This window comes from Onthophagus taurus, chromosome 5 (genome assembly GCF_036711975.1).
Source record: "Onthophagus taurus isolate NC chromosome 5, IU_Otau_3.0, whole genome shotgun sequence".
Classification (NCBI taxonomy): domain Eukaryota; kingdom Metazoa; phylum Arthropoda; class Insecta; order Coleoptera; family Scarabaeidae; genus Onthophagus; species Onthophagus taurus.
In genome coordinates this window covers 11,101,370-11,117,600 of record NC_091970.1, presented here as the reverse complement: position 1 = coordinate 11,117,600, position 16,231 = coordinate 11,101,370, and the positions used below count along the sequence as shown (strand labels likewise).

The 16,231-nt window shown below is 27.2% G+C and overlaps 2 protein-coding genes across 5 annotated transcripts in view; both read right to left on the bottom strand.

Moving 5' to 3' along the window:
- Positions 1-3,719, bottom strand: part of LOC111419570 (Shaker cognate w) — a 218,128-nt gene extending 214,409 nt beyond the window's left edge. For all 4 annotated transcript variants that reach the window (XM_071195836.1, XM_071195837.1, XM_071195839.1 and 1 more), the window contains exon 1: positions 3,462-3,719. The gene's annotated coding sequence lies outside the window, so the exon portion shown is untranslated. The remainder of the gene's footprint in view (positions 1-3,461) is intronic.
- Positions 3,720-14,938: 11,219 nt separating this feature from the next.
- Positions 14,939-15,858, bottom strand: LOC139429777 (uncharacterized). Its single transcript, XM_071195922.1, has one exon. The coding sequence runs from the start codon at positions 15,726-15,728 to the stop codon at positions 14,985-14,987; it is 744 nt and encodes a 247-aa protein (XP_071052023.1). The 5' UTR covers positions 15,729-15,858; the 3' UTR covers positions 14,939-14,984.
- Positions 15,859-16,231: the final 373 nt, after the last annotated feature.

The following is a 16,231-nucleotide window of genomic DNA, read 5'->3' as shown; positions in this document are numbered from 1 at the left end:
AATCTTGGACTTGTTGCCAAGTGCGTTTTATTGGGTCAATATATCACGTAATTAAATTCTGATTGGCTGAAAATGATGAGACCATCGGTTAGAAAATACAAGTTCGATAGAAAAATATTAATTTAGAATCAGATCGATATAAGTGGTAAAAACGAAAGCACTGTTGGGAAGCCGCCCAACAATAAATATATTTAGTTATACCAGTTGTTGCAATCACCAACCCTAAAACGAAACTTAGCTATCATAAGTTCCAACACAAGTATGCAACCAATATCACAGTATACGCGATTTCCGTATTACACTGTGATATTGGTTGCATACTTGCAAAGATGTCGTCATTTTGGTTATTGATCAGCCGTTATTGACACTGACGAGACTTTAATGTGACGGGGTCGAGAGGGGTTGAGAGCAATATTGTTAACAATAAACTTTGCAACAATTTTTGTTATAAAAATTTTCTTATAGCAAGCTCCGATTCCCAAGTGTAACCTTTAATAACTTGAAAGAGTACCAAATTCATAACATTTTCATATTTTCGTATCGATCTCGATATTGACGCATGTAAGAGTAAAAGCGCAAGAGAGCAATATTGTTAACAATAAAATTTGCCACAATTTTTGTTATAAAAGTTTTCTTATAGCAAGCTCCGATTCCCAAGTGCTACCTTTAATAGCTACAAAAAGCAACAAATTCTTAAAATTTTCACATTTTTGTATCTATCTCAATATTGACGTATCTAAGAGCAAAAGTGCAAGAGAGCAATATTGTTAACAATAAAATTTGTAACAATTTTTGTAATAAAAGATTTCCTATAGCTTGCTTCAATTCCCAAGTGTTACCTATAACAACTTGAAAAAGCAATAAATTCATCAATTTTTAATATTTTCGTATCTATCTCGATATTGACGTATCTAAGAGCAAAAGTGCAAGAGAGCAATATTGTTAACAATAAAATTTGCAATAATTTTTGTTATAAAAGTTTTCTTATAACAAGCTCGGATTCCCAAATGTTACCTTTAATAATTTCTAAAAGCAATAAATTCATCAAATTTTAATATTTTCGTATCTATCGCGATATTAACATATCTAAGAGCAAAAGTGCAAGAGAGCCATATTGTTAACAATAAAATTTGCAATAATTTTTGTTATAAAAGATTTCTTATAGCAAGCTCCGATTCTCAAGTGTTACCTTTAATAACTAGAAAGTGTAACAAATTCATAAAATTTTCATATTTTCGTATCTATCTCGATATTGACGTATCTAAGAGCAAAAGTGTAAGAGAGCAATATTGTTAACAATAAAATTTGCAACAATTTTTGTTATAAAAGTTTTCTTATAGCAAGCTCCGATTCCCAAGTGTTACCTTTAATATCTTGAAACAGCAATAAATTCATCAAATTTTTGTATCTATCTCGATGTTGACGTATCTAAGAGCAAAAGTGCAAGAGAGCAATATTGTTAACAATGAAATTTGCAACAATTTTTGTTATAAAAGTTTTCTTATAGCAAGCTCCGATTCCCAAGTGTTACCTTTAATATCTTGAAACAGCAATAAATTCATCAAATTTTGGTATCTATCTCGATATTGACGTATCTAAGAGCAAAAGTGCAAGAGAGCAATATTTTTAACAATAAAATTTGCAACAATTTTTGTTATAAAAGTTTTCTTATAGCAAGCTCCGATTCCCAAGTGTTACCTTTAATATCTTGAAACAGCAATAAATTCATCAAATTTTTGTACCTATCTCGATATTGACGTATCTAAGAGCAAAAGTGCAAGAGAGCAATATTGTTAACAATAAAATTTGCAACAATTTTTGTTATAAAAGTTTTCTTATAACAAGCTCCGATTCCCAAGTGTTACCTTTAATATCCTGAAACAGCAATAAATTCATCAAATTTTTGTATCTATCTCGATATTGACGTATCTAAGAGCAAAAGTGCAAGAGAGCAATATTGTTAACAATAAAATTTGCAACAATTTTTGTCACAAAAGTTTTCTTATAGCAAGCTCCGATTCCCAAGTGTTACCTTTAATATCTTGAAACAGCAATAAATTCATCAAATTTTTGTATCTATCTCGATATTGACGTATCTAAGAGCAAAAGTGCAAGAGAGCAATATTGTTAACAATAAAATTTGCAACAATTTTTGTTATAAAAGTTTTTTTTATAGCAAGCTCCGATTCCCAATTGTTACCTTTAATATCTTGAAACAGCAATAAATTCATCAAATTTTTGTATCTATCTCGATATTGACGTATCTAAGAGCAAAAGTGCAAGAGAGCAATATTGTTAACAATAAAATTTGCAACAATTTTTGTTATAAAAGCTTTCTTATAGTAAGCTCCGATTCTCAAGTGTTACCTTTAATATCTTAAAAAAGCAATAAATTCATCAAATTTTCGTATCTATTTCGATATTGACGTATCTAAGAGCAAAAGTGCAAGAGAGCAATATTGTTAACAATAAAATTTGCAACAATTTTTGTTATAAAAGCTTTCTTATAGTAAGCTCCGATTCTCAAGTGTTACCTTTAATATCTTAAAAAAGCAATAAATTCATCAAATTTTCGTATCTATTTCGATATTGACGTATCTAAGAGCAAACGTGCAAGAGAGCAATATTGTTAACAATAAAATTTGCAACAATTTTTGTTATAAAAGCTTTCTTATAGTAAGCTCCGATTCTCAAGTGTTACCTATAATATCTTAAAAAAGCAATAAATTCATCAAATTTTCGTATCTATTTCGATATTGACGTATCTAAGAGCAAAAGTGCAAGAGAGCAATATTGTTAACAATAAAATTTGCAACAATTTTTGTTACAAAAGTTTTCTTATAGCAAGCTCCGATTCTCAAGTGTTAGATACAGTGTGTTAATTAATTATCGCACCCGACGACATCATTGCAAGTATGCAACCAATATCACAGTATATGCGATTTCCGTATTACATTGGGATATTGGTTGCATACTTGCAATGATGTCGTCGGGTACGATAATTAATTAACACACTGTATATGAAAGATGATAATGGCATTTTGGTTGGTGGTCAGCCCTTATCGACACTGACGAGACTTTAATGTGACGGGGTCGAGAGGGGTTTGCGTGGTCAATGGGGGATAAACGGTCGTATGTGTGTCTGGTGACCCCCTTTTGACGTTCATTTTATGGCCCATTTTGGGCTATTGTGGGGTTATTTTTTGCAACAAAAAAAAATTAATAATTGAAGAATTGAGATGGGATTCCGAATTTTGTTGGTTTGGGATTGAGAAAGATTCCACCTTGCAAAATAGATTCCGAGGATAATAAAACCGTCCATTTTATATTTTTCTTTATCCCCGCGAACATAACGACGTGCTTGATATTTACGACTGAAAACGCACAACGTTCGTATGTCTCAAAGTCATAAAACAAAACAACCCAAAAAAAAAACATCTTAAATCATAATCTTTACTTACCCCTTCTTTTAACCATCTTCTTAATTTATAATTTCCATTTTATTTATCTATCCATCCAATCAATTGTTGATTTCGAATTAAACGTTGTTTAACGAAACACTTTTCCATTGTTTTTTTTAATTAATTAATTGTTATAAATAAATTTTTTTTTGTAACAATCAAAAATTAATTGTAATAAGTTTTTTTCATCGAAAGGAAAATTTTTTAAAGTTAGGGGTGAAACCACAGACGTGAAACGGGGCGAACGTCGCGACGTTAACTGGTTTTTTTGAGAGGGTTGGATGGAAACGCTGGCGCAGAAGCAAATTTCCCCCACCGCGCCACGAAAACCGTCCGTATCAGGTATTATTACAACATTTCGACGTAAATTCCGCGTACCTTTCCATAAATAAAACCATTTCCATCGTTTCATAATCACAAAAAGAGAAACGAACAAAAAATTGCTTCACTTCGCAACAATTATTGATTTAAAAGGGATTTATCGGTTCTCATTGACAAGTTCGGTTTAATGATTAAGTTAAGCTTGGGTTCGAATTATTAGTATTTATTACAAACAGAAAGAAATCAATTTGGATTTAAAATTACTTTTGGAACGTGCGAACAGGCAGCTGTTGAAGTCAGATGAGTCCAGGTCGAAAAGTTTGGCATTAAAAATGAGATGTTTTAAGATATTTTGGGGTTTTAGAATTTTAATGTGTTTTAGTTATTTCTGATGTTGAAATTTTTGGATTAACACAACCTCTATTTAGTAATAAAAAAATTAGGTATGAGTAGAAAAAAATTCCACCGATTCTCAAGTGTTACCTTTAATAACTTGAAAGAGCAACAAATTCATACAATTTTCATATTTTCGTATCTATCTCGATATTGACGTATCTAAGAGCAAAAGTGCAAGAGGGCAATATTGTTAAGAATAAAATTTGCAACAATTTTTGTTATAAAAGATTTCCTATAGCATGCTCCGATTCCCAAATGTTACCTTTAATAACTTGAAAAAGCAATACATTCATCCAATTTTCATATTATCGTATCTATCTCGATATTGACGTATCTAAGAGCAAAAGTGCAAGAGAGCAATATTGTCAACAATAAAATTTGCAACAATTTTTGTTATAAAAGAATTCCTATAGCATGCTCCGATTCCCAAGAGTTACCTTTAATATCTTGAAAAAGCTATAAATTCATCAAATTTTCATATTTTCGTATCTATCTCGATATTGACGTATCTAAGAGCAAAAGTGCAAGACAACAATATTGTTAACAATAAAATTTTCAACAATTTTTGTTATATAAGATTTTTTATAGCAAGCTCCGATTCTCAAATGTTACCTTTAATAACTTGAAAGAGCAAAAAATTCATAAAATTTTCATATTTTCGTACCTATCTCGATATTGACGTATCTAAGAGCAAAAGTGCAAGAGAGCAATATTGTTAACAATAAAATTTGCAACAATTTTTGTTATAAAAGAATTCCTATAGCATGCTCCGATTCCCAAGAGTTACCTTTAATAACTTGAAAAAGCAATAAATTCATAAAATTTTCATATTTTCGTATCTATCTCGATATTGACGTATCTAAGAGCAAAAGTGCCAGAGAGCAATATTGTTAACAATAAAATTTGCAACAATTTTTGTTATAAAAGTTTTCTTATAGCAAGCTCCGATTCTCAAGTGTTACCTTTAATAGCTTGAAAGAGCAAGAAATTCATACAATTTTCATATTTTCGTATCTATTTCGATATTGACGTATCTAAGAACAAAAATGCAAGAGAGCAATATTGTTAACAATAAAGTCTGCAACAATTTTAGTTATAAAAGTTTTCTTGTAGCAAGCTCCGATTCTCAAGTGTTACCTTTAATAACTTGAAAGAGCAACAAATTCATAAAATTTTCATATTTTTGTATCTATCTCGATATTGACGCATGTAAAAGCAAAAGTGTAAGAGAGCAACATTGTTAAGAATAAAATTTGCTACAACTTTTGGTATAAAAGTATCTTATAGCAAGCTCCGATTCTCAAGTGTTACCTTTAATAACTTGAAAGAGCAACAAATTCATGAAATTTTCATATTTTCGTATCTATCTCGATAGTGACGTATCTAAGAACAAATGTGCAAGAGAGCAATATACAAATCGTTACTTATTCCCAAAAATAAAGCGAAAACGATTTTTTTTAATTTTGACGTTTTCGAACATAACCTAATTCACCTTAATTCCTTTTAAATAGCTTTCTTCCACAAATTTTTATTATTGACACGTCAATTTTTTTATGAAATCATAAAATATCATCGTTTATCTTCAATTTGTGATATAAATTGTTTCTTAACTCCCAAAAATAAAGCAAAGACGATTTTTTTTATATTGACGTTTTCGAACATAACCTAATTCCTTTCAAAGAGCTTTTCTCCGAAATTTTTATTATTAACACGGCAATTTTGTTATCAAATCATAAAATATCATCTTTTATCTTCAATTTGTGATGTAAATCGTTTCTTAACTCCCAAAAATAAAGCGAAGACGACTTTTTTTAATTTTGGTGTTTTCGAACATAACCTAATTCAACTTAATTCCTTTTAAAGAGCTTTTCTCCACAAATTTTTATCATTCACACAGCAATTTTTTTACTAAATCATAAAATATCATCTTTTATTTTCAATTTGTGATATAAATCGTTTCTTAATTCCCAAAAATAAAGCGAAGACGATTTTTTTTATATTGACGTTTTCGAACATAACCTAATTCCTTTCAAAGAGCTTTTCTCCGAAATTTTTATTATTAACACGGCAATTTTTTTATGAAATCATAAAATATCATCTTTTATCTTCAATTTGGGATATAAGTCGTTTCTTAACTCCCAAAAATAAAGCAACGACGATTTTTTTTAATTTTGGTGATTTCGAACATAACCTAATTCAACTTAATTCCTTTTAAAGAGCTTTTCTCCGAAATTTTTATTATTAACACGGCAATTTTTTTATCAAATCATAAAATATCATCTTTTATCTTCAATTTGGGATATAAGTCGTTTCTTAACTCCCAAAAATAAAGCAAAGACGATTTTTTTTATATTGACGTTTTCGAACATAACCTAATTCCTTTCAAAGAGCTTTTCTCCGAAATTTTTATTATTAACACGGCAATTTTTTTATTAAATCATAAAATATCATCTTTTATCTTCAATTTGTGATATAAATCGTTTCTTAACTCCCAAAAATAAAGCGAAGGCGATTTTTTTTAATTTTGTCGTTTTCGAACATAACCTAATTCAACTTAATTCCTTTTAAAAAGCTTTTCTCCGAAATTTTTATAATTAACACGACAACTTTTTTATGAAATCATAAAATATTATCTTTTATCTTCAATTTGTGATATAAATCGTTTCTTAACTCCCAAAAATAAAGCGATGATGTTTTTTCTTTTAATTTTGATGATTTCGAACATAACCTAATTCAACTTAATTCCTTTTAAATAGCTTTTCTTCATAAATTTTTATTATTAACACTGCAATTTTTTTATCAAATCATAAAATATCATCTTTTATCTTCAATTCGTGATATAAATCGTTTCTTAACTCCCAAAAATAAAGCGAAGACGATTCTTTTAATTTTGATGTTTTCGATCATAACCTAATTCAACTTAATTCCTTTTAAAGAGCTTTTTTCCGAAATTTTTATTATTAACACTGCAATTTTTTTATCAAATCATAAAATATCATCTTTTATCTTCAATTTGTGATATAAATCGTTTCTTAATTCCCAAAAATAAAGCGAAGACATTTTTTTTTAATTTTGATGTTTTCGAACATAACCTAATTCAACTTAATTCCTTTTAAAAAGCTTTTCTCCGAAATTTTTATAATTAACACGACAATTTTTTTATGAAATCATAAAATATTATCTATTATCTTCAATTTGTGATATAAATCGTTTCTTAACTCCCAAAAATAAAGCAAAGACGATTTTTTTTAATTTTGATGTTTTCGAACATAACCTAATTTACTTTAATTCCTTCTAAAGAGCTTTTCTCCGAAATTTTTATTATTAACACAGCAATTTTTTTATCAAATCATAAAATATCATCTTTCATCTTCAATTTCTGATATAAATCGTTTCTTAACTCCCAAAAATAAAGCAAAGACGATTTTTTTTAATTTTGATGATTTCGAACATAACCTAATTCAACTTATTTCCTTTTAAATTGCTTTTTTCCACAAATTTTTATTATTAACACGGCAATTTTTTTATCAAATCATAAAATATCATCCTTTATCTTCAATTTGTGATATAAATCGTTTCTTTAACTCCCAAAAATAAAGCGAAGACGATTTTTTTTAATTTTGATGTTTTCGAACATAACCTAATTCAACTTAATTCCTTTTAAATAGCTTTTTTCCACAAATTTTTATTATTAACAGGACAATTTTTTTATGAAATCATAAAATATTATCTTTTATCTTTAATTTGTGATATAAATCGTTTCTTAACTCCCTAAAATAAAGCAACGACGATTTTTTTTAAATTTGACGTTTTCGAACATAACCTAATTTACCTTAATTCCTTTTAAAGAGCTTTTCTCCGAAATTTTTATTATTAACACAGCAATTTTTTTATCAAATCATAAAATATCATCTTTCATCTTCAATTTCTGATATAAATCGTTTCTTAACTCCCAAAAATAAAGCAAAGACGATTTTTTTTAATTTTGATGATTTCGAACATAACCTAATTCAACTTATTTCCTTTTAAATTGCTTTTTTCCACAAATTTTTATTATTAACACGGCAATTTTTTTATCAAATCATAAAATATCATCCTTTATCTTCAATTTGTGATATAAATCGTTTCTTTAACTCCCAAAAATAAAGCGAAGACGATTTTTTTTAATTTTGATGTTTTCGAACATAACCTAATTCAACTTAATTCCTTTTAAATAGCTTTTTTCCACAAATTTTTATTATTAACAGGACAATTTTTTTATGAAATCATAAAATATTATCTTTTATCTTCAATTTGTGATATAAATCGTTTCTTAACTCCCTAAAATAAAGCAACGACGATTTTTTTTAAATTTGACGTTTTCGAACATAACCTAATTTACCTTAATTCCTTTTAAAGAGCTTTTCTCCGAAATTTTTATTATTAACACGGCAATTTTTTTATCAAATCATAAAATGTCATCGTTTATCTTCAATTTGTGATATAAATCGTTTCTTAACTCCCAAAAATAAAGCAAAGACGATTTTTTTTAATTTTGATGTTTTCGAACATAACCTAATTTACTTTAATTCCTTCTAAAGAGCTTTTCTCCGAAATTTTTATTATTAACACAGCAATTTTTTTATCAAATCATAAAATATCATCTTTCATCTTCAATTTCTGATATAAATCGTTTCTTAACTCCCAAAAATAAAGCAAAGACGATTTTTTTTAATTTTGATGATTTCGAACATAACCTAATTCAACTTATTTCCTTTTAAATTGCTTTTTTCCACAAATTTTTATTATTAACACGGCAATTTTTTTATCAAATCATAAAATATCATCCTTTATCTTCAATTTGTGATATAAATCGTTTCTTTAACTCCCAAAAATAAAGCGAAGACGATTTTTTTTAATTTTGATGTTTTCGAACATAACCTAATTCAACTTAATTCCTTTTAAATAGCTTTTTTCCACAAATTTTTATTATTAACAGGACAATTTTTTTATGAAATCATAAAATATTATCTTTTATCTTTAATTTGTGATATAAATCGTTTCTTAACTCCCTAAAATAAAGCAACGACGATTTTTTTTAAATTTGACGTTTTCGAACATAACCTAATTTACCTTAATTCCTTTTAAAGAGCTTTTCTCCGAAATTTTTATTATTAACACAGCAATTTTTTTATCAAATCATAAAATATCATCTTTCATCTTCAATTTCTGATATAAATCGTTTCTTAACTCCCAAAAATAAAGCAAAGACGATTTTTTTTAATTTTGATGATTTCGAACATAACCTAATTCAACTTATTTCCTTTTAAATTGCTTTTTTCCACAAATTTTTATTATTAACACGGCAATTTTTTTATCAAATCATAAAATATCATCCTTTATCTTCAATTTGTGATATAAATCGTTTCTTTAACTCCCAAAAATAAAGCGAAGACGATTTTTTTTAATTTTGATGTTTTCGAACATAACCTAATTCAACTTAATTCCTTTTAAATAGCTTTTTTCCACAAATTTTTATTATTAACAGGACAATTTTTTTATGAAATCATAAAATATTATCTTTTATCTTCAATTTGTGATATAAATCGTTTCTTAACTCCCTAAAATAAAGCAACGACGATTTTTTTTAAATTTGACGTTTTCGAACATAACCTAATTTACCTTAATTCCTTTTAAAGAGCTTTTCTCCGAAATTTTTATTATTAACACGGCAATTTTTTTATCAAATCATAAAATGTCATCGTTTATCTTCAATTTGTGATATAAATCGTTTCTTAACTCCCAAAAATAAAGCAAAGACGATTTTTTTTAATTTTGATGTTTTCGAACATAACCTAATTTACTTTAATTCCTTCTAAAGAGCTTTTCTCCGAAATTTTTATTATTAACACAGCAATTTTTTTATCAAATCATAAAATATCATCTTTCATCTTCAATTTCTGATATAAATCGTTTCTTAACTCCCAAAAATAAAGCAAAGACGATTTTTTTTAATTTTGATGATTTCGAACATAACCTAATTCAACTTATTTCCTTTTAAATTGCTTTTTTCCACAAATTTTTATTATTAACACGGCAATTTTTTTATCAAATCATAAAATATCATCCTTTATCTTCAATTTGTGATATAAATCGTTTCTTTAACTCCCAAAAATAAAGCGAAGACGATTTTTTTTAATTTTGATGTTTTCGAACATAACCTAATTCAACTTAATTCCTTTTAAATAGCTTTTTTCCACAAATTTTTATTATTAACAGGACAATTTTTTTATGAAATCATAAAATATTATCTTTTATCTTTAATTTGTGATATAAATCGTTTCTTAACTCCCTAAAATAAAGCAACGACGATTTTTTTTAAATTTGACGTTTTCGAACATAACCTAATTTACCTTAATTCCTTTTAAAGAGCTTTTCTCCGAAATTTTTATTATTAACACAGCAATTTTTTTATCAAATCATAAAATATCATCTTTCATCTTCAATTTCTGATATAAATCGTTTCTTAACTCCCAAAAATAAAGCAAAGACGATTTTTTTTAATTTTGATGATTTCGAACATAACCTAATTCAACTTATTTCCTTTTAAATTGCTTTTTTCCACAAATTTTTATTATTAACACGGCAATTTTTTTATCAAATCATAAAATATCATCCTTTATCTTCAATTTGTGATATAAATCGTTTCTTTAACTCCCAAAAATAAAGCGAAGACGATTTTTTTTAATTTTGATGTTTTCGAACATAACCTAATTCAACTTAATTCCTTTTAAATAGCTTTTTTCCACAAATTTTTATTATTAACAGGACAATTTTTTTATGAAATCATAAAATATTATCTTTTATCTTCAATTTGTGATATAAATCGTTTCTTAACTCCCTAAAATAAAGCAACGACGATTTTTTTTAAATTTGACGTTTTCGAACATAACCTAATTTACCTTAATTCCTTTTAAAGAGCTTTTCTCCGAAATTTTTATTATTAACACAGCAATTTTTTTATCAAATCATAAAATATCATCTTTCATCTTCAATTTCTGATATAAATCGTTTCTTAACTCCCAAAAATAAAGCAAAGACGATTTTTTTTAATTTTGATGATTTCGAACATAACCTAATTCAACTTATTTCCTTTTAAATTGCTTTTTTCCACAAATTTTTATTATTAACACGGCAATTTTTTTATCAAATCATAAAATATCATCCTTTATCTTCAATTTGTGATATAAATCGTTTCTTTAACTCCCAAAAATAAAGCGAAGACGATTTTTTTTAATTTTGATGTTTTCGAACATAACCTAATTCAACTTAATTCCTTTTAAATAGCTTTTTTCCACAAATTTTTATTATTAACAGGACAATTTTTTTATGAAATCATAAAATATTATCTTTTATCTTCAATTTGTGATATAAATCGTTTCTTAACTCCCTAAAATAAAGCAACGACGATTTTTTTTAAATTTGACGTTTTCGAACATAACCTAATTTACCTTAATTCCTTTTAAAGAGCTTTTCTCCGAAATTTTTATTATTAACACGGCAATTTTTTTATCAAATCATAAAATGTCATCGTTTATCTTCAATTTGTGATATAAATCGTTTCTTAACTCCCAAAAATAAAGCGAAGACGATTTTTTTTAATTTTGATGTTTTCGAACATAACCTAATTCAACTTAATTCCTTTTAAAGAGCTTTTCTCCGAAATTTTTATTATTAACACGGCAATTTTTTTATCAAATCATAAAATGTCATCGTTTATCTTCAATTTGTGATATAAATCGTTTCTTAACTCCCAAAAATAAAGCGAAGACGTTTTTTTTTAATTTTGATGTTTTCGAACATAACCTAATTCAACTTAATTCCTTTTAAGCAGCTTTTTTCCACAAATTTTTATCATTAACACGGCAATTTTTTTATAAAATCATAAAATATCATCTTTTATCTTCAATTTGTGATATAAATCGTTTCTTAATTCCCAAAAATAAAGCGAAGACGATTTTTTTTTTAATTTTAGTGATTTCGAACATAACCTAATTCAACTTAATTCCTTTTAAAGAGCTTTTCTCCACAAATTTTTATCATTAACACAGCAATTTTTTTATGAAATCATAAAATATCATCTTTTATCTTCAATTTGTGATATAAATCGTTTCTTAACTCCCAAAAATAAAGCGAAGACGATTTTTTTTAATTTTGATATTTTCGAACATAACCTAATTCAACTTAATTCCTTTCAAAGAGCTTTTTTCCGCAAATATTTAGTATTAACACGCCAATTTTTTTATCAAATCATAAAATATCATCGTTTATCTTCAATTTGTGATATAAATCGTTTCTTAACTCCCAAAAATAAAGCGAAGACGATTTTTTTTAATTTTGACGTTTTCGAACATAACCTAATTCAACTTAATTCCTTTTAAGCAGCTTTTCTCAACAAATTTTTATTATTAACACGGCAATTTTTTTATTAAATCATTAAATATCATCTTTTATCTTCAATTTGTGATATAAATCGTTTCTTAACTCCCAAAAATAAAGCGAATACGATTTTTTTTAAATTGACGTTTTCGAACATAACCTAATTCCTTTCAAAGAGCTTTTTTCCACAAATTTTTATAATTAACACGTCAATTTTTTTATCAAATCATAAAATATCATCTTTTATCTTCAATTTGTGATATAAATCGTTTCTTAACTCCCAAAAATAAAGCGAAGACGATTTTTTTTAATTTTGATATTTTCGAACATAACCTAATTCAACTTAATTCCTTTCAAAGAGCTTTTTTCCGCAAATATTTAGTATTAACACGCCAATTTTTTTATCAAATCATAAAATATCATCGTTTAGCTTCAATTTGTGATATAAATCGTTTCTTAACTCCCAAAAATAAAGCGAAGACGATTTTTTTTAATTTTGACGTTTTCGAACATAACCTAATTCAACTTAATTCCTTTTAAGCAGCTTTTCTCAACAAATTTTTATTATTAACACGGCAATTTTTTTATTAAATCATTAAATATCATCTTTTATCTTCAATTTGTGATATAAATCGTTTCTTAACTCCCAAAAATAAAGCGAATACGATTTTTTTTAAATTGACATTTTCGAACATAACCTAATTCCTTTCAAAGAGCTTTTTTCCACAAATTTTTATAATTAACACGTCAATTTTTTTATCAAATCATAAAATATCATCTTTTATCTTCAATTTGTGATATAAATCGTTTCTTAACTCCCAAAAATAAAGCGAAGACGATTTTTTTTAATTTTGATATTTTCGAACATAACCTAATTCAACTTAATTCCTTTCAAAGAGCTTTTTTCCGCAAATATTTAGTATTAACACGCCAATTTTTTTATCAAATCATAAAATATCATCGTTTATCTTCAATTTGTGATATAAATCGTTTCTTAACTCCCAAAAATAAAGCGAAGACGATTTTTTTTAATTTTGACGTTTTCGAACATAACCTAATTCAACTTAATTCCTTTTAAGCAGCTTTTCTCAAGAAATTTTTATTATTAACACGGCAATTTTTTTATTAAATCATTAAATATCATCTTTTATCTTCAATTTGTGATATAAATCGTTTCTTAACTCCCAAAAATAAAGCGAATACGATTTTTTTTAAATTGACGTTTTCGAACATAACCTAATTCCTTTCAAAGAGCTTTTTTCCACAAATTTTTATAATTAACACGTCAATTTTTTTATCGAATCATAAAATATCATCTTTTATCTTCAATTTGTGATATAAATCGTTTCTTAACTCCCAAAAATAAAGCGAAGACGATTTTTTTTAATTTTGATGTTTTCGAACATAACCTAATTCAACTTAATTCCTTTCAAATAGCTTTTCTCCACAAATTTTTATCATTAATACAGCAATTTTTTTATCAAATCATAAAATATCATCGTTTATCTTCAATTTGTGATATAAATCGTTTCTTAATTCCCAAAAATAAAGCGAAGACGATTTTTTTTAATTTTGATGTTTTCGAACATAACCTAATTCAACTTAATTCCTTTTAAAGAGCTTTTCTCCGAAATTTTTATTATTAACACGGCAATTTTTTTATGAAATCATAAAATATCATCTTTTATCTTCAATTTGGTATATAAGTCGTTTCTTAACTCCCAAAAATAAAGCAAAGACGATTTTTTTTAATTTTGATGTTTTCGAACATAACCTAATTCAACTTAATTCCTTTTAAAGAGCTTTTTTCCGAAATTTTTATTATTAACACGACAATTTTTTTATGAAATCATAAAATATTATCTTTTATCTTCAATTTGTGATATAAATCGTTTCTTAACTCCCAAAAATAAAGCGAAGACGATTTTTTTTAATTTTGACGTTTTCGAACATAACCTAATTCAACTTAATTCCTTTTAAATAGCGTTTTTCCACAAATTTTTATTATTAACACTGCAATTTTGTTATCAAATCATAAAATATCATCGTTTATCTTCAATTTGTGATATAAATCGTTTCTTAACTCCCAAAAATAAAGCAAAGACGATTTTTTTTAATTTTGATGTTTTCGAACATAACCTAATTTACCTTAATTCCTTTTAAAGAGCTTTTTTTGAGCTTTTTCTTGGTTGCGGAGAATTTATTGGTTTATTCCTGGTGGTGTTTTGATGATCCAGTTTTTTTCTACCCAAAGTTGAAGTTGTCTCATGATTTATCATTTATTTATTATTCATAAAGTTAGGCTTACCACACTTTGAGATCACCAAAAAGAGTTACGAAAATCATTTATAAAAATTTTTATTCTTATCAACTAAAACAATTTTTTCTTCACTTAGGAAGCGTAGATAACTCCCCAATTAATTCTTCAACATAATCATACATCTCCTCGACAGTTTCGCAATCATCCAACTCATCCATCCTCTCATCGACGTAAATCAAAGCGTCGTAATCTTCTTCAGGGAGCATATAATGGTTTTCAATTTCTTCCTCATCCGTAGTCGCCAAGAACCTTCCGGCGGAAACACAAAGAGGTGGTTGACTCGACCGGAACCAATGACCCTTTTCAATACCCAAGCCGGATGGCGGATCCGGGGTATCATCCCAATACAAGAACTTAGGAATATGAACTTTGGGTATTTTAATTTTAGCCCGTCTTTCGGCGATAAGTTTATTACAAAACTCTTCGATTAACATCACTGGGTGGTATGCCATTTCCGGTGGGGCTTCTGCAAACGGTATTTTACCGCTTAAAACTAAATTTTTAACTCGTTCTTCTTCGGCGGCTACTCGAGCGTTAGATCTTGCCTCTTGATCGTTGACAAAATCTTTTATAATTCGTTCGGCAAGTTTTTGCATGTAAGCTCGATCGGTTAACGAAACCAAATTTGAACCCATCAATTTTTCGAGGTGACTTCGAACGTGCGCATCGCTGAACGCGTATTTTATACTTTCTTTTTCCCACCATCTTATCGTTCTAATCGCGATTTGTCGTTCGGAAACTTGCCGCTTTAACGGGATCACTTTTGGTGGTGGTTTTGGTTTTTCGATGTCTTTTAACGTTATTGGCCTCATTTTGATTCCTTTTTATACAATTAAATTTATATTTAACCCCCCGCCCCACGTTTTCGTTTTACTTTTATTCAATTTTACCCAAATTTAACTAAATTTGTCTCCTAGAATGACTCATATTAAACTAAATGTCTAAATAGACGTTTTTGTTGATTAAAAAAGAAACGATTTTTAAAATTTTATTTTATGTGTTTATGCACTGACCTAGCTTAAGTGGGGCTTTTCTTTTGTTGGTTTTAATGAGAATTACCCGATTATTGCCTCCGAAAAGCATAAAACCAAGCCCATTACGGTTTTACTTCTTAGCGTCCAACGTCATCGTAATAAAAACGAGCAGACGGTAAAAATTGCGTTCAAAGTGCACCAACCGGGTAAAAGAAGTAAGTGGTTCGTGCATTAGATGGCGACGAAAAAGAAAAAAGGGATAAAAAGGAAATAAAGGAGATGAGAAAACAAATTTATTTAAAATTATTCTTTTTTTTTATATTATTTGTATATATACATAC